Below are 23,731 nucleotides of genomic sequence, written 5' to 3'. Positions count from 1 at the left end.
GCCTGAGCCCGCAGGTTCGAGACCCGCCTGGGCAACTTGGCGAGACCTCATCTCTACAATAAAATCAAAAAAATCAGCTGGGCATGGCAGTGAGTGCTTGTAATTCGGCTACTCGGAAGGCTGAGGTGGAAGGATTGCTGGAGACCAGTGGGTCAAGGCTGCAGTGGCCGGGAGCGGCCACTGCACTCCAGTCTAGGCAACAGAGTGAGACTCCAACTCAAAAAGAAAAAAGAAAGATCGCTACAGATATTGTTTATGATGCTATTAAATGCTTTTCTATTACTTTAAGGATAAGGATATTTTAAGTAGTTTTCAAATATTTACCCATTTCTAAAAGATCTGACATGATAACACTAAGTTGAGGTACTACACTGTTAAAATATGTTTAATCTTTTTTTTTGGAATCAGATTCTCACTCTGTCACCCAGGCTGGAGTACAGAAGCACGCTCACAGCCACTGCAGCCTCATCCTGGTGGGCTCAGGTGATACTTCTGCCTCAGTCTTCCAAGAAGAGGGAGCCACAGGCACGCGCTACCATGTCTAGCTAATTTTTTTTGTTTATTGCGGAGACAAGGTCTCGAGAAGTTGTTCAGGCTGGTCTCAAACTCCTGGGCTCAGCAATCCTTTTTACTTCCGCCTCCCAAAGAGCTGGGATTACAGGCATGAGCCACTGCACCTGGCTAAATATGTTTAATCTTCTAGATGTCTTTCAGAACAGTGATTTTCAAACTGTATAATGCAAATGACAAAAAAGGAAGTAACATGCATCACACATAGTCAGGGTAAGTATTGTTTCAAAAATTGTTTCAGTTATATATAAATATATCAGTGGGTATACTGGATCATAATGTTATCAGTCACAATCATCAAAATTTGTAAACCATTTACACTCCTAAGTATACTGTTTTAAATAAATAGTGGCCGAGTCTCTTGCAAGATTATGTCAGCATAACAATGTCATAGACTTGCCACTTGCAGTTTCAAATTATTGTCACATGTATTTTTCTCTCCTTGCAAATAGATACTTACTTTGCTGATTCTTTATATTCAATTAATTACTATATACTGAAGAGTAATAATCAACTTATGTTAATCTTTCTTGGGATTTTTCAATCATTGTTAATTCTCATACCAACGATTTTATTTGGGTTTCATCATTCCTTTTTATAGGTGAGTCTGAGACATAAAGTCACATGAAACAGTAAGTGGTGAGGCAAAATTGATCTGTCTATGTGCACCAAGGATAGTGCAAATGTACATTTATGGAGGTGCCCTTCCAGATGTGGCTTTGCTTTCTGCAGTTTCAGCTACTCATGGTCAACCATGGTCTAAAAATGCATATACAGTACATTAAGATATGTTGGGAGATGGAGACCACATTCATATAACTTTTGTTATAATATATTGTTATAATCCTTCTATTTTATTATTAGTTATTGGTGATCTCTTCTTGCACCTAATTTATAAATGAAGCTTTATCATAGATATGTATGTATAGGAAAAAAACATGGTATATATAGGGTTCAGTGTCATCCATAGTTTCAGGCATCCACTCAGGATCCTGGAATGTGTCTTCTTTGAATAAGAGGGGACCACCAAGCTGGGCTCGGTGGCTCAGCCTGTAATCCCAGTGCTTTGGGAGTCTGAGGTAAGTGGATTGCCTGAGTCTGTGGGTTTGAAACCCACCTGGGCAACTTGGCGAGACCTCCTCTCTACAATAAGTCAAAAACTAGCTGGGCATGGTAGCGCGCGCCTGTAGTTCCAGCTACTTGGAAGGCTGAGGCGGAAGGATCGCCACCGGAGCCCAGCAGGTTGAGGCTGCAGTGGCTGGGAGCAGCCACTGCACTCCAGTCTGGGTGACAGAGTGAGACTCCAACTCAAAAAAAAAAAAATAGGGGACCACTGTACCACCTTGATTGTCACTATTTTAAAAAATGCTGCACTTTATTAGTTACACAAACATTTACACTGCTATTATGACTTGAGGACTTCCACAGTCTATAATGGTAGATGAACTTTCTCTTGTTTATTTAAAATATAAAGTGATTATTTAAATTTTACTTAGAATGATTATAAAGTACATATATTCTTCATTTTATTTTATTTATTTATTTTTTGAGTTGGAGTCTCACTCTGCTGCCCAGGCTGGAGTGCATCGGCTTGTTCACAGCCACCCCAGAGTTGACCTGATGGGCTCAGGCGATCCTTCCGCCTCAGCCTTCCCCAAGTAACTGGAACTACAGGCACGGGCCACCATGCCCGGCTAATTTTTGATTTATTGTAGAGATGAGGTCTTACCAAGTTGCCCAGGCTGGTCTTGAACCCACGGGCTCAGGTAATCTCACTTCGGCCTCCCAAAGTGCTGGGATTACAGGCGTGAGCCACCACGCCTGGCCTCTTTTTTAAATTTTAAAGATGTGGGGTGCAAGTCAGGATCAGGTACACAAGTGGTTATCATACAGGTAAAGTTTGGGTCTCCCTTTGGTTCCCATTCACCTGGTTTGAGATCAGGCACCCATATTGATGTCACATGCCCCTCTCCCTGCCCTGGCAGTGTCCTGCTACTGCCATCCCTTTCTTATAGTATTTTGATAAATGTTCAGGATCTGCTTATGAGTGAATATATATTCTTATATAGAACACTAAAAGGTTTAAATATGTTATCTATAATTTTACTATACCATTTTGTATTATAATTTTATTTACCAGTGTAAGTAAGTATTTTTCTATGTCAGTTATGTATCTTGGTTGTATTTTCTCTACTCTAGCCGCTTCTTTTTTTTTTTTAGTCAAAAAGAGCTTCCCTTAACAGTCTCTTAAGGAGTCCTAAAATCAATTTCCCTCAGGTTCTTTATTCCTGAGCACTAAGGACTGCTTTGTTATTTTCTTCCTCTATGGCCTTCACTCACTCTAAAACTCTTCACAAGCAGGAAAAAATACAGGGGACTTCACACTTGCTACTTTTAGGCACCACTGCTGTGGTATCAGCTTTGAGCTCCTTGTTTTCAGGAGTATGATTTTTCATAGTTAATATATGCCACGGATCACAGTCAATACAGCTACCTATTAAGTCTGGACCTTTTGGCATCTTCCAAAATTTACCCTAAAGATTCTATTTCTTCTATTTATCTTAAAGAACCTTTTTTCCCCCCACAAATTGGTATGTGTGAGGACCTCTAGAATATACCTTTCAATGGCAGTATAGATATCTGGTTCATTTGTGGCCACAATTTCACATGGCAGAAATACTACAACTAATATTAAATCAGCACTATCCTTATTTGCTAGATTTTTAATAGAATTTCACATTTAAATGGGCATTTTCTAATGCTGATTTATTCTGAATATCAGAAAAACTGCATAAGTCAATATTTTAACATTAGCACATAAGAGAATATCAACCAAAGGAAACATTAAAAGCTCCTGAAATTTGATGAAAAGAGCACAAAACATAAATGTGCGGTTCCATGAATTATAATAAAGCAAATATGAGGTCAGTTAATGGAGTACTGCCATCATACAGGAAGGCCTATCACGTTGCTCACAATTCTTATTCTCTTTCTCTTTCCCATTGATACTTACTATGCTGTCTTCTGATACCACAGCTCCATTTTGCCTGTCTTGGAACATGATGTAAATGGAATTCTAGTATACATATTCTTCTATTTCTTTTTTTTTCTTCAAAGGCTAATTATCATGTAGGGTTTACTGGAATCACCTTCAAGTACTACAGAGACGATTTCTCTGACTGGGCTTGCTCTCCCTCTTCTCTGGTCACCTGTCTTCTAATTCCACCTGTTGAATCCTTGTTGGTGAATATAAGCGAATACCCTTGATTGTTACAAAGTGTTAGGTCATCGGTCATTCTTTTCCATTCTTTCCCACTATGTTTAATGAGACACTTAGTGAACGCTTTTCAAATGTCATTATTCAACAAATAGTAATCAAGTGCCATGTAAGCACAGGCACTGCAGTAGAGATTCATGGGTAAACAGGACACTGGAACTTCTTTCTCCTACAGGAGAGCATCTGCTTCTGTCCAAATAACTCTAGGGATGAGAAAATCCTCACTTGCCATTCATAGGCGGCTCTGATTGAGAGAAGATTTCCCCTATTACCGTGTCGTCCAGTGTAACTTTGCCAGTCGAACCACGATCAGGCTTTTTGACATGAATTTAATTTTCTAAAAACTATGAAGTATTTCAGGCATACAAAAATATAGACGATATAAAGATTATGTAGGTGTCCACTACACAGATTAAAGAAAAAATTATGTATAATTGAAGTCCCCAGGATACTCCTCCTTGTTTTCATTCTCCTTCTTCTTTTTCCCCCTGGAAACAGCTGTTATTTTGAACTTGTTTTACTCTCCTCGTATATTTACATTTTTTGAAAACATATATGTATCCATTGATATTATTTAAGTTTGTCATGTTTAAAATTTTTATTTAATGGTATAATACTGTACATATTCTTCTACACTGTGCTTTTCTCTGACTTAACAATATGCTTTTGAATATATCCAGATGAGTTCATTCATTTTCATTGCTAAGTAGTATGCCATTGTGTGGCTATAACACCATTTATCTGCTATTCTGTTGATTGGTATTTAGATTGGGCTGCTGCAGGGGACATTCCTGTACAAATCTCCAAGTCTCCTTGAGCACACTTGCGAGCTTGTGCAGGTACATACCTAGGAGTGGAATTGTAGGGCTTCAGGTTGAGTACATCCCCAGATCCCTTTGCATCTTCTGCTTGTAAGGTTGCTGGAGGGACAGAAATTGTACTCTTTTGTTTCTGACCTCTCTCACCCAGCACTGTGAGAATTATCCACAATATTATACGAGCCAGAGTATATTTTTTTTCACTTCTGTTATTATTCATATATTCATATGTGATATGTGTGTGTGTGTGTGTGTGTGTGTGTGTGTGTGTGTGTGTGTGTGTGTGGCGGGTGCCAAAAAATACACATTTTAAGAAAGGAAGAACTGTATTAAAATTGTAAGACTCAATATATACCGATGACAAAAGATGAATACAAGTCACATATGACTTCTGCAATCAAAAGAGGTGATCAAAGGGGTTACCATCCACATCTGGACTTCTGATTATGGCAAACTAAAAGAAATACATAGATAATATCTCTTAAAATGTGTATACATTTTTTGGTTCCCCTGGTATATGTATATGTCTATTTTGTCCACTCTGCTACTGATGGACATTTAGTCTGTTTTCAGTGTTGATTGTTATGAATAAAGCATCTGTAAACATTCTTGTATGAGTCTTTTGGTGTAAACGCATACACCATCTCTTAGGTATATAACTAGAAGTAGAATTGTTGGGCATAGGCCAGGAGTGGTGGCTGACACCTGTTATCCCAGCAGTTTAGGAGGTCAAGGTGGGAGATCAAGACTGGCCTAGGCAACACAGTAAGACCTTGTTTCTACAAAAAAAGAAAAAGAAAAAAGAAAAAAGGCAAGCATGGTGGCGCACACCTGTAGTCCCAGCTACTTGGGAGGCTGAGCCCAGTAGGTCGAGGCTGCGGTGATCATGCCTCTGCACTCCAGCCTGGATGACAGAGTAAGACTCTGGCAAAAAGAAAAAAAAATTGTTGGGTCGTAGAGAAGGTATATGATCAGCTAAATAGAGGAGCTAAACAATATTCCCAAGTGGTTGCATAAATTTACACCCCTACCAGCAGTGTTTGAGAGTTCCCTGTTCATCTACATCCTTGACAACACTTGGAATCATCAATTTTTAAAATCTGCAGTTATATCTCATAATTTTAATTTGCATTCTGCTGATGAATGGTGGGGGTTGACATATCCCCTCAAATGTCCATTGGCCATTTGGATATCCTATTCTGTGAAGTGCCTAACAGTTTTAAACCCAAGACTAAAATTTGAATCATCAACAAGAGGATACTAACTTACAGAGGTAATCCAGTAACTCAGAAAAACAGTATTTTAAGGTAGTACCCATTATATATACCTAATTTGGAAGATTACAGGTATATAGAAATGTTTCTATTAGATGGGTTATTTATAGTTTCAAAAGGTGAAGAGTTTTTGACCATTTGTTTGATCATTCATTTACTCCTAAGTTCACACAACAATTATCAAACACCAATTTATTCCAGCACTGTATTCAACATTAAGTTTCATCAAAGCTGAAAGTCACTGGTTTGGAATCAAGCACAGGTAGTGCTAGAAGGCACTGACTCGTTGAATAAGCAGGTATCCCAGACCATGTCACCCACCCCTGTGCACTAGCACCTCTGGCTCAGTTCAGACCTCGTCATGGAGGCCCCGCAGACAAGCCAATCGTCAGCATGACACCCAGCTGCTGCTCCACAAGGGAAAGGAGGAAGAAGTCTGGCGCTAGGTCATCAATGGAGTGCACTTTAGTACTAACTTGCCCAATTTCTACCATAAGTGGACAAGTACCTTAGCCAAGGCCTGGAAATAACACCATCAGGGGCTCAGATTCCCCAGGGATAAGGGTGGGTTCACCCACAGAGGAAGAAATAGCCCTCGTTTGGGCCACAGATGAACAAGCTTGGTGTGAGGGACCTGTAGTGCGGCCCTGCTCGTTCTGCCCAAATCTGCTTCCTCCCTGCCCCTACAGAGGTCAATCCTGAGAGCCTGTACTGACAAACTTCCTGCGTGCTGATTGCCACTGTGGAGTCTGTTCCTGAGAGTGCCAGCCCACAACAGTATTCCACAGAAAACCAAACTGACCTCCCAGACCCATAGTCCAGTGAGACATGTGTGTGTTAACATAGGATTCGAATAAATTTTTATTCTTATTTTCACAATATTTCCTGTTTCACAATTTAAGCAAATTTAAATAACAGAGGTAATATCTTCTTAAAAGAGATTTGAACTGGAAGAGAAATCAGAACTGCAAGATAAATATAATTATTTAGGGTGATTGTGCAGAAAAAAGTTGACACAGCAGACTTGAAATGGCTGTCATTGGAAAACCCTGTCTGCAAGACTGGCTGCTGACAGAGGTCTGCGAAATTACTGGAAAGCAGTTCTCTACACTGACATAAAACTCTTTTTAAATTATAAGAATGATTTTCTGTGCCTACACTGTTTGCATAAATAATGTGGTATCTGTCGAACACCTGTTTTCCTTCTGAGAGCCTGCAATTTTGGTACACGTTAGGCAGAGGATATCTATGTGATCTGTTCCCAGTAAAAACCTTGGGTGTTAAATATCTAATGAGCTTTCCAGGTAGACAGAACTTCATGTGCTGTCACATCTGTTGTCAAAACTTATTGCTACAGGACTTGTGTCACACATGACCCTATTCAGATAAGGATTTCTGAAAGTTTGTGTGTAGTTTTCCCAGACTTTGTCCCAGGCGCCTTATCTCTTTGTTGATTTTGCTTTGTATTCTTTTGCTGTAATAAATCTTAGCCATAAGTTCAAGTATATCCTAATCCCTGTGAGTCCTTATAGCAAATCATTGAACATGGGAGTGGTTTAGGGAAACTCTGACACAGTGGTATAACAGTTTTCCAGGGAAGTCCTTTGTCAGAATTTATCTTAATATTTAAGGCACATTATATTTACAATAATGGAAATATATAAAGATAATGAATACTAATTTAAAGCATTTGACTTAAGAATACACTTTGATCTACTCAGTCAAATACTGGACAAAATGTTGCTACCTCATTAATCATCACCAAAGAAATCTGCTATACTGTATCTACATGAGTGCCTCTTGCCTTGATCTGTATTTCAAAAGGATTCTGATGTATAGCTGATTTAATTTTTGTTTTATTTATTTGTTTGTTTATTTTTGAGTCAGAGTCTCATTCTGTCACCCAGGCTGGAGTGTAGTGGCATGCTCACAGCCACTGCAGCCTTGACCTGCTGGTCTCAGATGATCTTTCCACCTCAGCCTTCCAGGTAGCTGAATCTACAGGTGTGTGCCACCACGCCCAGCTAATTTTATGATTTATTGTAGAGACACGCTCTTGCCAAGTTGCCTAGGCTGGTCTTGAACCCCTGGATTCAGGCAGTCCTCTCGCCTCTGCCGCCCAAAGTGCTGGGATTACCGGCATAAGCCAGGTTTAATTTTTTTTAATGTTAAATTATGTATGAATATATTCCCATACATGAAATAATGTTATATAGAAAAGAATTACCTGAGTAATTCATCTGTACTTAGTATAGTACCAGGAAATTTTGTGTGTAGATATAACTTTGTAAACCCACAAACATTCCTTTGTTCTTTATCCTAAATTGGTCTTACCTACATAGGCAAACCATAGATTAAACTGCAGTGCCATGTATATTTATGTCAGGGTCCATGCCAGCAAATATATTTTCTCACTAAAAAGGGTTAGGCTGACACTTTAACTGTACAGGCATATCTTGTTTTATTTTGCTTCACTTTATTGGGTTTCACAGCTATTATGTTTTTTATAAATTGAGGATGTGTGGTAACCCTGCATTTAGCAAGTCTGTCAGCATATGCTCACTCTGAGTTTCTATGTCACATTTTGGTAATTCTTGTAATATTTAAAACTTTTAAATTATATCTGTTATGGTGATCAGTGAGTTTTGATATTACTACTGTAATTGTATGGGGGCACCATGAACCATGACCATAAAAAACAGTGAACTTAATCGATGCATGTATGTGCTCTAACTGCTCCACCGACCTGCAGTTCCCCCTGTTTCTCTCCCCCTCCTAGGGCCTCCCTATTCCTTGACACAACAGTATTGAAATTAGGCCAATTAATAAGCCTACTAAGAGCACCAAGGGTTCAAGTGAAAGGACGAGTTCCATGTCTGTCTCTTTAAGTCAGAAGCTTGAAATGTTTAATCTTTGTGAGGAAGGCACACTGAAAGCCAAGACAGGCTGAAAGCTGGACCTCTTGGCCAAGCAATTAGCTAAGCTGTGAATGCAAAGTCTTTGAAGGAAATTAAAAGCACTGCCCCAGCGAACACCTGAATGATAAGAAAGCAAAACAGCCCCATTGCTGATATGGAGAAAGCTGGAGCCAAAACATTCCCTTCAGCTAAAGCCTAGTCCAGAGCAAAGCCCTAACTCTCTTCAGTTCTATGCAGGCTGAGAGGTGAAGAAGCTGCAGCAGAGAAGCTGAAGCTAGCAGAGGTTGTTTCATGAGGTTTAGGAAAATAAGCTGTCTCTGTAACAGAAAAGTACAAGGTAAAACAGCAATTACTGCAGCAAGGTACTCAGAAGGTTTAGCCAAGGTCACGACAAGGGTGGCTACACTAAATAACAGATTTTCAACACAGACCAATAGCCTTCTATCAGAAGATGCTGCCGCTTAGGACTTTCGCAGTTAGAGAGAAAAAGTCAACGTCTGGCTTCAAAGCTTCAAGAACAGGCCGACTCTCTTGTTAGGTGCTAATAAGCTGCTAACTTGTTGGTGACTGGCATGAAGCTAGTGCTCACTGACCACTTTGAAAAATCACAGGGCCCTTGAGAATTATGCTAAATCTACTCTGCCTGTGTTCTAGAAATGGAGCAAGAAACCCCCTGCATGGCAGTGCAACTGTTTGCAACGTTAAAAGTTTACTGAATTTTTTTTTTTTTTTTTTTGAGTTGGAGTCTCACTTGGTCGCCCAGACTGGAGTGCAGTGGCCGCTCCCAGCCACCGCAACCTCGCCTGCTGGGCTCCAGCGATCCTTCCGCTTCAGCCTTCCGAGTAGCTGGAATTACAGGCGCGTGCTACCACACCCGGTTGATTTTTTGATTTATTGTAGAGATGAGGTCTCGCTGCCCAGGTGGGTCTCGAACCCGCGGGCTCAGGCAATCCACTCACCTCAGCCTCCCAAAGGCACAGGATTACAGGCTCAGCCACCGAGCCCGGCTTTTACTGAATATTTTAAGTCCACTGTTGTGAGCTACTGCTTAGGAAAAAGATTTCATTCCAAATATTGCTGCTCACTGACAATGCACCTAGTTACTATCCAGGAGCTATGAGAAAGATGTACGAGGAGATTCATGCTGTTTCGTGCTTATTAACACAACACAGTCTGCAGCCCGTGGATCAAGAAGTAATTTCAATTTTCAAGTCTTGTTATTTAGGAAATACATTTTGTGAGGCTACAGCTGCCATAGATAGTGATTCCTCTGATGGATCTGGGCAAAGTAAATTTAAAATCTTGTGGAAAGGATTCACCATTCTAAATGTCATCAATAACACGTGTGATTCACGGAAGAAGGTCAAAATACCAACAGTAACAGAAGTTTGAAAGAAGTTGATTCCAACCCTCATAGATGACTTTGAGGGGCTCAAGACTTCACTGGAGGAAATAACTGCAGATATGGTGGAAATGGCAAGAAAACTAGAATTAGAAGTGGAGTGGAATCTGAAGATGCAACTGAATTGCTGCAATCTCACGTTAAAACTTGAATGGACGAGCAGTTGCTTCTAATGGGTAAGCAAAGAAAATGGTCAATTGAGATGAAATCTACTCCTGGTGAAGATGCTGTAAACGCTGTCAAAATTAGTACAAAGATTTAGAATATTCTATACACCTAGTTGATAAAGCAACAGCAGGGTTTGAGATGACTCACTCCAAGTCTGAAAGAAGTCCTACTGTGGGTAAAATGCTATCAAATAGCATCACATGACATGGTGAAGTAATTCATGAAAGAAAGAGTCAATCAATGCAGCAAACTTCACTTTTGTCTTATTTATTTATTTTTTGAGTTGGAGTCTCACTCTGTCACTCAGACTGGAGTGCAGTGGCCGCTCCCGGCCACCGCAGCCTCGCCTGCTGGGCTCCGGCAATCCTTCCGCCTCAGCCTTCCGAGTAGCTGGAACTACAGGCACGCGCTACCATGCCCGGCTGATTTTTTGATTTATTGTAGAGATGAGGCCTCGCCAATTTGCCCAGGCAGGTCTTGAACCCGCAGGCTCAGGCAATCCACTCACCTCAGCCTCCCAAAGGCACAGGATTGCAGGCTGAGCCACTGAGCCCAGCTACTTTTGTCTTATTTTAAGAAACAGCCATACCCTGACCTTCGGCAACCACCACCCTGACCAGTCAGTGGTCATCAATATTGAGGCATGACCCTCCACCAGCAAAACATTATGACTCACTGAAAGCTCAGATGATCATTAGCATTTTTTAGTAATAAGGTTTATTTTCCATCTATTTATTTATTTTTTTAATAGAGGTGAGGTCTTGCTATGTAGCCCAGGCTGGTCTCAAACTCCCGGGCTCAAGCAATCCTCTCTGCCTCGGTCTCCCAAAGTGCTGGGATTATAGGCATGAGCCACTGTGCCTGACTAGTATCTTTTAAAATTCAGATATGTACATGGTTTTTCTAGACATAATGTTATTGTATGCTTAATAGACTGCAGTATAGTATAAACATAACTTTTGTTTTTTTTTTTTGAGTTGGAGTCTCACTCTGTCACCCAGACTGGAGTGCAGTGGCCGCTTCCGGCCACCGGAGCCTCGACCTGCTGGGCTCCGGCAATCCTTCCGCCTCAGCCTTCCGAGAAGCCGGAATTACAGGCGTGAGCTACTACACCGGCTGATTTTTTGATTTATTGTAGAGATGAGGTCTCGCTGCCCAGGTGGGTCTCGAACCCGTGGGATCAGGCAATCCACTCATCTCAGCCTCCCAAAGGCACAGGATTATAGGCTGAGCCACCGGGCCCGGCTAAACATAACTTTTATGTGCACTGGGAAATCCAGAAATTCATGTGACTTGCCGTATTGTGATATTCTCTTTATTACAGTGGTCTAGAATCAAACCACAAGATCTATGAGCAGTGCCTGTATTTATATTGTTGTTAAAGGTGTAGTTTTAAGCTCTCCTTAGGTACAGGGTTATTTTAGTTAAAAAAATAATATATCATGCTTCAGAACCAAAAATGTCTCTGGTGTCTAAAAAAAATGTCTATAAATAGTGAACAGAGATCACAAACTTCTTTAAGTTCTCTTACCGTCTGCTATTTGATATTGTTGCTATAAAAACTAGAAGTTCAACTTTCAAAATGTACTGAGCACCTGTTTTATCAGGAGCATTCACATGCAAATATAATTAATTAGAAAGAAATTACATAGCCAGACTTACGTTTTCACTAGATTCTCTTTCATCCTAGGCAGTTGTTCCATCTGTTGCCTTTTAGAATCTTGATGAGAGCCAGAAACCTGAAATACAAAAATGCGAGTGTTTATCCTCTTATTTCATAATTGAATTCAGAGACAGGAGTAGTCAATTCTCAATTAACTCTTCCATAACCAAGTCCTTTCATAGCATGTGTAAGAGAAGCCGAAGAATAATGGAAAATTCTGGCCTTCTCCTTTCTTATCATGCTTCTAAAGAATCTGGAAATCCCTATCTCAAACCCACAGTCCATGTGAAAAAAATATGGAGGGAGCTGTGCAAACTGTATCATACGAGTCGGATAGATCACTAAAGATTTTGTAGTAAGACATTAAATATACCTCATACATGTACCCTGTCATTAGGGTAGATAAGACAATAGAAGCTGTAGGTAGGTTGAAGCAGAAATGGAAATACAAGGTCACATTTTCATTTCTGTCTATTTTGAAATCCCTCCAGCATATAAAAGTAGAAACTTCTTGTGGGCAGTATAAATACAAGCTGCGATTCAGGAACAACTGAAGCTGATGGGCTCAGAGATGGTGATGGAAGCCATGAGGGAATGAGATCATTCATTAAGGGCATACAGGGAGGTAAAAGAATCAGCAATAGAAACTTGGGGAGCAACTTTTTGAAAGATGAGAGAACCATCAGACAGACTGGGCCATTATTTAAACAATGGGAAAACGGGGTGTGGGGGAATGTCACAGAAGTCAAGTAGGGTGTGGGGCACAGTATTCAAAGTATGCATAGTTAGAAGTAAAATGCCTCAGAGATGCCTAACACCAAGAGGCTTGAAGGGGAGTCATTGTCTTTGGCAATTAAGAGATAAACTGGACCAGAACACATTGGTGGAGGTCAAGTGAAAAGTAAAGGCAGCGAGAATATTCACTCTTTCATGAAGTCTGGCTGAGAAAGCAAATGTGGTTTTATGAGGGTGGCTGGTGTTTAAAAAAATGTTTTTTTGATGGAAGAGTCAAGAGCATTGCAAGCAAAGTATAAGCACAGTCAGTGAAAGAGATTAAAAATATAAGAAGAAATAATGATTAAGTGAGTCCTAGAGGCAGCAGATAGACTTGGGAAGAAGTTTGAGATCCTTTTCCTTCAAAGCAAAAGGAAGAAGAGGAATGGTGGATAAAGATGTGAATAAATTTGAAGATAAAAAAGGAGGATAATTGGGTTTCACACCTGATAGACTCTCTCTGTGAGATAAGATACTAGACAGTTGCTAGCAGTGACACGTTTGGGTGCTTTGGAACAGAAAATGGAATTCCTTCATTCATTCATTCAGCAAAAGTTATTGAGTATCTACTAGGTGCTACCACTCCATGAAGCCCTGGGGTACAAAGACAAATAAGTCATTGTTCTATTAGGGAAGCAGCAAAATAAACAGAAGATTACAGTTAGTGCTTTGATAGAGGTTTGCCCAGGTGCTTTGCAAGCATACAGAAGATGTAACTAATTTTGGCTATAGAAGCATTTCCCATGGAAGAACAGCCAGCTAAGAACTAGGAAAAGGATATTCCAGATAGAAGGAACAGCAAGGACCTTGGGGATAAAGCAGCTGCACATAGCATTTGGTCCGACTGCAATAAATAGCAGGGATAAGGCTGCAGAGATAGCACAGCCACGTTGGGCAGGACCCTGTAGAGACAGATGACATCAACAAGCTTTGCTGTGACCCTTTGGGCCACATAAATGGAAGGTTTTCCACAGGAAATGACACCGCAATATATGTATTTTAGAATGACTGCTCAGGCAGCAGAGAAAAACATGGGTGTGGTGGTGACAAAACTCTGACGGCTTTACTGTTGAGAGTCCATCTCAAGTACTGAATTTAAATCTGGGAGCTCAATGTTTAAATGAACAACAACAAAATAGTTATAATATCCAAAAAGGCAGCAGAAATACCTGGGCAGCCTGGAACCTATGTCATGAGGAATGGCTGATGGAACTTAATATTTTAGCTCCTAAACAAACAAACAAACAAAAGAACCGAGGAGAGACTGAGAAGTGTTTAAAAATTTTTGAAAAACTATCATGCAGAAGAAGTGTAGACTCATACTATATATATATATATATATATATATATATATATATATTTTTTTTTTTTTTTTTTTGAGTTGGAATCTCACTCTGTCGCCCAGACTGGAGTGCAGTGGCCGCTTCTGGCCACCGCAGACTCAACCTGTTGGGTTCCGGCGATCCTTCCGCCTCAGCCTTCCAAGTAGCCGGAATTACAGGCATGCGCTACCACGCCTGGCTGATTTTTTTATTTATTGTGGAGATGAGGTCTCGCTGCCCAGGCGGGTCTCGAACCCGCAGGCTCAGGCAATCCACTCACCTCAGCCTCCCAAAGGCGCGGGATTACAGGCTGAGCCACCGAGACCGGCTCATACTATATTTTTTAAACTTATTCTGTGTGCTCTTCAGAGGATGGAAATAAAACCATTGGGATTTCAGGAAGTTTTAAGAAAGGAGAAAAAAGAGCAACCCATGATGCTTTAACAATTCTAACAATTAAAATTTTCTAGCAATGAAACAGAACAGCCTCAGATTCCTTATCTGTAAACTAAAAGCATTATTTATATTCACGATCTCTCAGAGTCATTGCTGAAATTATAGGATTATGGGAATAGAAGCCAAAACTTAAGTTTATTATGTGTTTGAAACAAGCTCTGGTGAGCTTTGCTGCCTTTTAAGAAAAGCAGTGTATCTATGTATTCTGTAAAAGCAATGTCCAAATTGTATACACATTGTGCAAATCAGAAGACTTCTAAGATGGGAAAATATAGTTTCTGTTAAAATAATGAATCAAGAATGAAACAAAGTCAGAGAGACAGCAGAAGAAGTATAAACTGCAAACTCAGCAAATAGCTCCAAGTATCTACCAAAGAATCAATTATTTATGTATTCAACATGGGAAAAACTGCAAATCAGTCATTAACCTTTCCAGTCACCGAAGTATCAGTATGCTCAGAACCGTCTACCACTGTAAAGATGAACAGTTCACTCTAGAGTGAAAATCCTTATTAACACTTATGCTGGGGACAGGATTAATGTCTTCCTGGAAAGCTGCTAAAATGGGCTTTTATTGTATGTCCAGTAATCCTGTATAGTCAGAGTAGGGTTATTTCACCCAAATGAATTTTTTCAGATAAACAGAGGTAAATGAATGCTTTGAGGGCAAAAAACCCCCTTTACTCTTAACCTTTAAAAACTTCTTCACCAATGTTGTGTATATCACCTTCTTCTGAATAACTTGGGCTTATCGTTATTAACATAATTTCTGTATTATGTTCAATTCAGCAGATAGTTTGGAATATTTATTATTTGCTACTCATTGCACTAAGTGTAAGGAAACAAGGAATGAGGTGCTCTGTCTGACCTCAGGCAGGAGCCTACAGCTGAGTAAAACGAACAGATATATCAGCAGTAGGGGAGGGAAGGTTACGGCAAACAGAAACGCTGTTGCCCGTTACAGAGAGAGAGGCTGGGGAGGTCAGGAAGGATAAAAGGAAAGCACCATTGACCACTGACTGGAACTGGGAACTATGAAGTGTCAGGCACTTACTCAGCAGTCATGCACATGCCATCTCAAAACACTCACAGAACCCCAGAAAGACACTGACCCAGAGGAGGAAAGAAATTAAGGCCCAGAAAGGTCACAGGGACCTAAGTGAAGGGCGGATACCCCAATTCCAGGAAGCAGTGGCTCTACAGTCTGTAGTCCCTTCCTCATGTCATTGGCTCATCAAGACGGTAGCATTTGTGCTAGACCTCGAACAAAGAGAAATTGGCGGGCAACCCCTTTGTGTCCCCTCCCGCGTTGGGAGCTTTTCTGTCTTCTCAGTAAGTCCTGCTTTCAAAGAAAAAAAGAAAGAAAGAGAAATTGCCAGGTGTGACTGATGAGGGCCGATTCTAAATCTACAGCCCGAGGACAGGCAAAAGGATGCCCGTGCTGCTGCAGGAGGAAGCAGTGCTCCTGACCCAGACTATCAAGGATCATGAAGTTCGGACTGTCTATTGATGGTTAAGAGACTACAAGGACTGAGCCTATCTAGTCTCCACTTTCCACTTACTTCAGTCAACACTCACAAGTCCAAGCTTCCCCTTTTCCACTGTAGCCCCGACTTTCTCAAATTTTCAATACATCTCATTGGTTCCAACTCCCAGCATGACTCTCTTCTTCCAGATCCTTTCAACCCTTTCATTAATTCCCCCAGACACTCTGAATCTGTGATTAGCCAATGACCCTCTAGGTTGAGCCCATCCCGAAGGTCCTTCATCTCTTTGTCTAACCCAGCTAGGTCTTAAAGGTCTTGAGGACTCCAACCCTCTTTCTGGCTTTTCTTCCCTTGACTATCACTGTTGAAGCTCTTCACCACGATAGCCGCGTCTGTTTTTTTCACCCTGTATACTCTCCCCAATGTCTTTCTTTTATTCCGATGATTTAGTTTACTATCTATATACTAACAATTTTCAATCTATATTGACAATAATTTTTTCCCTGAGATTCATATATCCAACTGCTCTTTGAACATTTCTGTTTAGTTAACACACACTGAAAACTGAACTTACATCCTAATCTTAAAACATATACCAAAATGAAGTTAATAGAAATTAAATATTTAAATTTCAAATATTATGCCACGTAAGTACTATAAGATAATTATGGTGAATGTTATGAAACATTGAGATGAAGATGGTCTTTTTAACTATGGCACTAGGAAGCATAAATATAGTTCTGACAACATAAAACTAGAAACTCTATAATACCAACAATGTCATAAATAGAACTGAAAGACAAATGAAAAACTGGAAAATATATGCAGCATCTTTCATAATTTGCTGATCACTTTCTGGTCCTGTGTTTGTTTCTCAGTACCCTGTTCCTACCAATAGCAATTCTGATTTTAGATGTCACCATGCAGATTATGAAGTGAAGTGCATTGACCGTCATGACAGCAGAGGGATAGGGTTATGGATAAAACTAAAAGAATAACTAAGGAAGCTAATATGAAAAGTAACCTCTTAATTTGGGAAGCTTTTAGCTCCTTTGTACCTCTTTGTAAAAGTCATATCTTCCTTTCAATCCTCTGTATTTAGAAACTTGGTACATTTTCTCCCATAATTCCAATATCTTCTCTACCAAACCAAACCAAAGTCCAGAAAGATAAAAAACATAATTTACCATATGAGAAAAGCCTTCAAATTTGGAAGTTTTTTTTTTAAAAAGTTACCTGAGACATTTCAGCTAGGTATGTGCGGCGTTCATTGTTGGTCTTGTGGTAAGCCTATTTGAAAGTTATAAAAATAAAGAATCCAACATAAGAGAAGATCAGTAATATTGCAAGGCTATTACTATGTTAAGGGTTGTACCTCTATCTCATTTTTTAAATAGTGTAGGAAATAGTTTTGTGAGCATTTTGTGATAATCATATAGTAGGTCTATACAGAACACTAGAAATAACAGTAGTTTCACAGGGATTGCTTAGTGTCGAGTAAAAACAAACCTTTGTTTCTTGTTCCAGTCTGAATGCATAGTTTTTCACTTGATTCTCAAGACTCCTTTTTTCTTTTTCTAGCTGTTTAAGGATTGTGTTTAAGGATTCCTGAAAGCACAAACAGTAAAATTTTATATGTACTCATGTTCTAAACAACAATGAGAAATGACCACCAGTATCTTCACTAGCGAATGCCTTCTATACCTAGCATTCTGTGGTTTCATAATTCTATAACATGCATATTTTAAGTAATAGTCATAATCACAATATTTATTAAACCATAACAATATGCAATGTATTTTACTAAGTGCATTTCATAAATTATTTCATTTGATCTTTATTACAACCCAAGATGGCCAATACATTTATTTCTATTTTACCATTGAGAAAACTGCAGCTTATAGAGATTACATAACTGGTCTAAAGACATGCAACTAATAAATGGTAGAGCTGGAATTAGAACCCAGGAAAAATGACTCCAAAGGCCACATATAATAAATAAGTATTATATGGGTATTTATATGTTGCTACCATTGTGACAAAAAGGTGAAGACATTTCAAGACTATGTCCTGGCTGGATGTGGTGGCTCACACCTATAATTGCAGCCCCTTGAGAGGCCAAGGCAGGAGGATTGCTTGAGGTCAGGAGTTCAAGGCCACCCTAGACAACAGAGTGAGACTCTGAACAGGGTGTAGTGGCACACACCTGTAGTTCCAGCTTCTCGGGAGGCCAAGATGGGAGGATCACCTGAGCCCAAGAGTTCAAAGCTGCAGTAAGCTATGATCATGCCAATGCACTCCAGCATAGGCAACAGAGCAAAATACTGTCTCTTAAAAAATAAAAAAAAGTCCTATTTCTAACTGTATATATTATGTCAATTTTTACTTCCTGCTATTTAGAGATCTACAAGGGAAGATCATATAAAGGAAAAAGCTTATTGCACCTTTTTCATAGAAGAGGGAATGGCATGAATTATTATTATTCACATCAGTATCACAGTACATATACATAATTATAAATCATTGGTGTAATGTACAATTAAAATACATAATTTATGTCTTCCAATCTGAATTACACTAGTCCCCTAGTACTAGTGAAATAAATAAAAGCAAACCCTTATGTAAAAAGGTAAAAAGCATCAGCTATTTGTGATGAGGTGTATCTAGGCCGAGGTCTTAGTTTCCAGAATTGCTCTACCCTGTATCCTCTCACAGTTCTCCTGGTTATCAACCTTATTACCTGTTCTGCCACTCTACTTCTCTCACTTTTTTGACTTAATGAATACTTTCATTATCCTGATCATATTTTTTCTCTTTTTGGTGTCAGTGCAGTCCTCACAAACTCTAAAACTTTCTTTTCTGAATGCTACCTCTCCTAAGAGCTTCCCACCCCATCTGTTTTAGTTTTTCAGAGAGGATCTAGATGTGCAGTTTCCTGGGTATCAAATATAGAAATGAAGAAAAGCTTTCAAAAATCTTATCATCCCTTTACCTTGCCAACATGTCACTTAGGGCAGAAATCTGAATGGACTTGATGATGGGGGCAAGGAGGTCTGGGGAAGAGGTATGTGGATGAATCAGTACGAGTGGGATCAAAGGGTAAATAAGATCTCTGTATTGCACAGTAATTCTCACCAGAGATCACCTACTACAGAACAGGCCTTAAGCCAAGCAGACCAAAGACTTCCCCAGAAGATGTCATCCAGCTTCTGTCCTTGGTCACCCCAGTTTTTGGACAAGGGGCTTATGAACACGAGGCTGAGACGGGGGACTGTTAAGTGGCTCTGCAGCACGGATTCCTTCCCACCAAGGTTGATCTAATACTTCGCTGCTCTATGTCTAATCTGACTGCAAGAGATATCAACACAAGCCTCTGACACAGTACCGTCCTTCAAGGAGATCAACCTTGACTGCAGCTGATGACATAAAATGTCTTCCACTGTAGAAAGAGCAACCATTCATCCTGAAATGTGTTCATCATACAGTTTTACCTTTTCTACCACATCCCCTCCACCAGCAACATACTTTGGTAGTCTATCAGTTCTGAGAGGGAGAGAGGGCTTCTTACACGAAACATCTCCTTTAGGCAAAATACCAGGCTTGCCACCCTGTTTCAGGAGGGGTTGGCTGGATAATCAGCTAGCTGATATCCAAGATTGGGAGTGTAGCAAAATCAGTGGCTCAAAGCATATGAGCTGAAGGCAGACTGGCTGGGCATGAGGCTGGGCTGGGTTTTGAAGCAAGATCTGTACTATCACCAGAAGACAAGATTTGCCTGTTCTGTGGAAAAGCTGAATTCCATATGGCGAGACTTGTCTCCAGAGCCTGCCCCATGATCACAGAAGCAAACATTAGAACATGCCATTGGGGACTTGCCATTGAAATTTACTGTAGTGTGTTTGTGGCTTCAGGTAAATTCATTAGCTCGTTTGGTCCAATAGACCGATGTCAATTTATTCTACATCTGCTTAGGCCTGTTTTTTTTTTTTTTTTTTTTTTAAGCAGGATTTGTTGAGAAGACAGAAAAGCTCCCACGGTGAGAGGGGACCCGAAGGGGTTGCCCAGGCCTGGGTTGCTTAACCACCCCACACTTTTTAGTTCTTTCTTACATTCTGGCAAAACCATTAGTATGTGCCACTGCTAAGAGACCTTCATGTCAGAACCTTCTTCAGGAAGTTCATATAGAAGAATAATTGTTGCCGGGCTCGGTGGCTCAGCTTGTAATCCCGCGCCTTTGGGAGGTTGAGGTGAGTGAATTGCCTGAGCCTGTGGGTTCAAGACCCGCCTGGGCAGCGAGACCTCATCTCTACAATAAATCAAAAAAATCAGCCGGGCGTGGTAGCGCATGCTCATAATTCCGGCTACTCGGAAGGCTGAGGCGGAAGGATCGCCAGAGCCCAGCAGGTCGAGGCTGCGGTGGCCAGGAGCGGCCACCAAACTCCAGTCTGGGCGACAGGTGAGACTCCGACTCAAAAAAAAAAAAAAAAAGAATAATTGTCTACTCATCTAGTGCTCTCAGAAACGCTTGGCCCCCCCCAACTTAAACCTACCTATTCAGAAGTGACTTGTGACATTTGAACCTCCTCTGCCAACACTTCAGGAAAGGCACATAAGGTCCAGTTGCCAGATACACAGCACTTGGGAAGTATGCGATCTCATTCTGGGGCAAAAGGAGATGAGTGGAGACAAAAACCTCGAAGGCCAGCCTGACCAACTATCACAAAATGCTGTTTGAACTGTACCACCGTAACTGTGCTAGCACCTGGCAAGTAAGGAAGGCCTCCACCCCTTCAGGGATGGAAAGCACGTGATACACCAACTGACTGTCAGATCTAGTATTCTATTAGCCCTTGTCCAGGTAGTCTTGGAATCCTAGCATATGCTACAAAGATTAGATCCAATATGTAAATAAGTGAAAGTGCCTCTAGCCTTGAACAACACCAAGGAATTCAATTCTTGCTTCAAACATGCTCTTAATTGTGACGGAAGCCTTCAGTCAGGAAAATCTGAAGATTTCTTGCCCCATATGAAAGGAAAAAGGTGGCTGGAAGTGTGAGGACTGGTATACTGACTAGCACAACACAGTGACTCTAAAGAACTCTTCTTACCTAGGAAGCATGTTCTGAGCACTGCACTCTGCATAAAAGGAGCATCTCACCAGTGGTCCAGAGTGAGTGGGCTTGGTTTCCTTAGCTATATGTCTATGCCTGGCTTTGAAAAATCAATCACCTTCAGTGGAGAAGCGAGACTACAGTTGGCCAGTCTATGCAAGATCCTTACCTTTAGACCAATGCACCCTGGAGGTACGTAAGGCAGTGAAAACTCCTTCAGTAGTAAAAACATGACTGAAGGAGGGGGGAGGTACAATTTTTAGAAGAAAGGGAGATATATTCTAGAAGGATGCAGAAGAAATGCTGATCAAGCCAAAAAGGTTCTTCCATAAAGGAAAGGCGAAAGCCCAGGGTTTGGCCATGGGATCTGGGTTGCTGAAGGGAGTCATGTGAGAATTAGTAGAACTAAGCAGTTCTAAAAACTGTGAAGTCATAGCATTGGTTAAATTGTTTATAATTAAGTTCCCCAATATGCTGGTAGGAGAGTAGAGAAGAAAAGGGTTAGCCAGGGGCCAGAGCAATAATGCATTATACCCATTTGGTTTTAAATTTTATTCCCTAAACATTAATAACTGATCATTTGCAGTAACTTCAAATTCTTGCAAATTAAAGAAAAAATCTTCAAGTCAAATTCTCTCAACTATTTTGGTCATGATCTAGGTCACTAAATCTATTAAAAGAATCATTCAAAGAAAAATGGAAGCAGTTGATTTAAATCTCCACAAAGTTAAACTGCAAGATGTTTTAGAGTTCATACCTTTCTGAAACACAGCTGATTCTCTAAACACTGCACTTATTCTTAGATACTTTTGTATTAAGAGGATAATTATGTCAGTTGAAATAAGGTAAGTTCTGGTCTCTCACAATAATACCAGCGCTAAAACAAATCCCTTACAAGTGATGATTACCTACTATACACGCTTAACTAGCATCCCTGTTAAAACATGATAGGGTGATGTTTCTCAGACTGGCTTTATGCCTTTTTGAAAACGAATTATGCACTGGCATCATGAATGGCTTCCAGCTCCCTTCCCCCAAACACAAACTTGCTCCAGACCAAAATCAGCAAAAGTTGAACATATATAAAAAGTTAAACTGAGTTATCTTTAGAAAAGTAAACCCTTATGAAATAAACTGCTCAAGTATGAAGAACATCTGAAGGAATAATCAGAGTGGGAAAAGAGTAGCTCAGAATTCTATTGCATGGACCCTTGCTCCAAGAATTCCAAGCCTAGGCTGCCACAGTAACATGGATTGGACTCATAACTTGTTAAATACATTTATAGATGTAAAAGAGAATCTAACCCTTTTAAATATTGTTTCAATGGGAAATGCACTCTAAGGTTTAAAATAAGTTATCTTGCAAATAATCTGGAACACAAATTATTTTCATATTCAAGATGACCTAAATGAGATGTCACCCAAAACTCTAGGAGTTCATACAAACAGATGTACACACAAAATAACAGTTACAATTCAAGGCAATATATGATTAAAGGCCAAGATGTGAAACACAGACAATAAATGCTTCACACGTTTTTCAAAAGAGGTCTACCAATGTGGGCTAGAGTATACAGGGTCTCCAATATGGGGAGAATTTGGATGGGAACAAAAGGAGAAGAAGGGAGACATATTCCAATCATAGACTCGAATCAGAATGATTATCTAACAGGAGTGACAAAGCTGAAGCAAAAGATTTGAGCGGTAAGAGGTAAGATAGGGAAGGACCTGGTTACGGCAGACTTAAAATGTCAAGTTTAGGGGTCTAACCACTGGGAGCTACTGCCAGTAATCAAAGAAGCAACGTAATGAAAATAGGGGCCGAGGAATATTAATCAAGTGGCAGCCTCTGTAACAGGACGTGTTCTGTTATGTGTTGCATAAATTCACAGTTCTACTTTTGAAGCTTAAAAAATATTAATATGTCTGTACTTTCTTTGTAATTACACTATATCTTGCTGCCATTATCGTCCTGACTAGAGTCTTTGCCTGTAGCCTAATTTTACAATTTATTCATTTATCCAAAGAGTATTCATCAAGCACCTCTTTTCAGGTATCGTGCTAGGGTAGCACGGTGAGAACTACAAACCCAGATTCTGTCCTCATGAAGCAGAGAGTCTAACGGGTGGCCCAGAATGTGTACTCTCTTGGTACTGTTACATGTGAGCTTGAGAAGAATCTGTGCTCTGGTGTTGCTGGGTGGAGTATTCCATAAATGTCAACTAGATCAAGTTGATGGCTAGTGCTGTTCAGGTCAGCTATGTCTTTACTGATGTTTCTGCCTGCTTGATTTATCAACTACTGACGTGGGGAGGGGGGGAGTTGATGTTTCCAGCTTTAATAATAGATTTGCCTATTTTTCCTCCAGTAATTTATCTAAATTACCCTTTAAGTGTTCCTACCAGTTTACAGTTCCAGAAGCTTCTACTCCAGGCAAACATATCTCAGTTGTGACTGTATGTTTTTTGTCTGTTTTTTTTTTTTTTTTTTT

At 40.1% G+C, this 23,731-nt stretch overlaps 1 protein-coding gene across 3 annotated transcripts in view; it reads right to left on the bottom strand.

Moving 5' to 3' along the window:
- Positions 1–23,731, bottom strand: part of CCDC169 (coiled-coil domain containing 169) — a 70,600-nt gene that overhangs the window by 7,966 nt on the left and 38,903 nt on the right. For 2 of the 3 annotated variants that reach the window (XM_008060370.1, XM_008060371.1), the window contains exons 4-6: positions 17,639–17,737; positions 17,366–17,419; positions 12,090–12,166 (exon numbers count right to left, since the gene is read on the bottom strand). In XM_008060370.1, the coding sequence (XP_008058561.1) occupies positions 12,090–12,166; positions 17,366–17,419; positions 17,639–17,737 (230 nt within the window). Of the gene's footprint in view, positions 1–2,823; positions 2,918–12,089; positions 12,167–17,365; positions 17,420–17,638; positions 17,738–23,731 lie in introns of those variants that run through there. The other variant, XM_021713549.1, reaches the window with a different exon arrangement.

Source organism: Carlito syrichta, unplaced genomic scaffold, assembly GCF_000164805.1.
Source record: "Carlito syrichta isolate Samal-C Ts95f unplaced genomic scaffold, Tarsius_syrichta-2.0.1 Scaffold304601, whole genome shotgun sequence".
NCBI classification, from domain to species: domain Eukaryota; kingdom Metazoa; phylum Chordata; class Mammalia; order Primates; family Tarsiidae; genus Carlito; species Carlito syrichta.
Note: the sequence above shows the minus strand (reverse complement) of the source record. Positions and strands in the feature narration are given on the sequence as shown.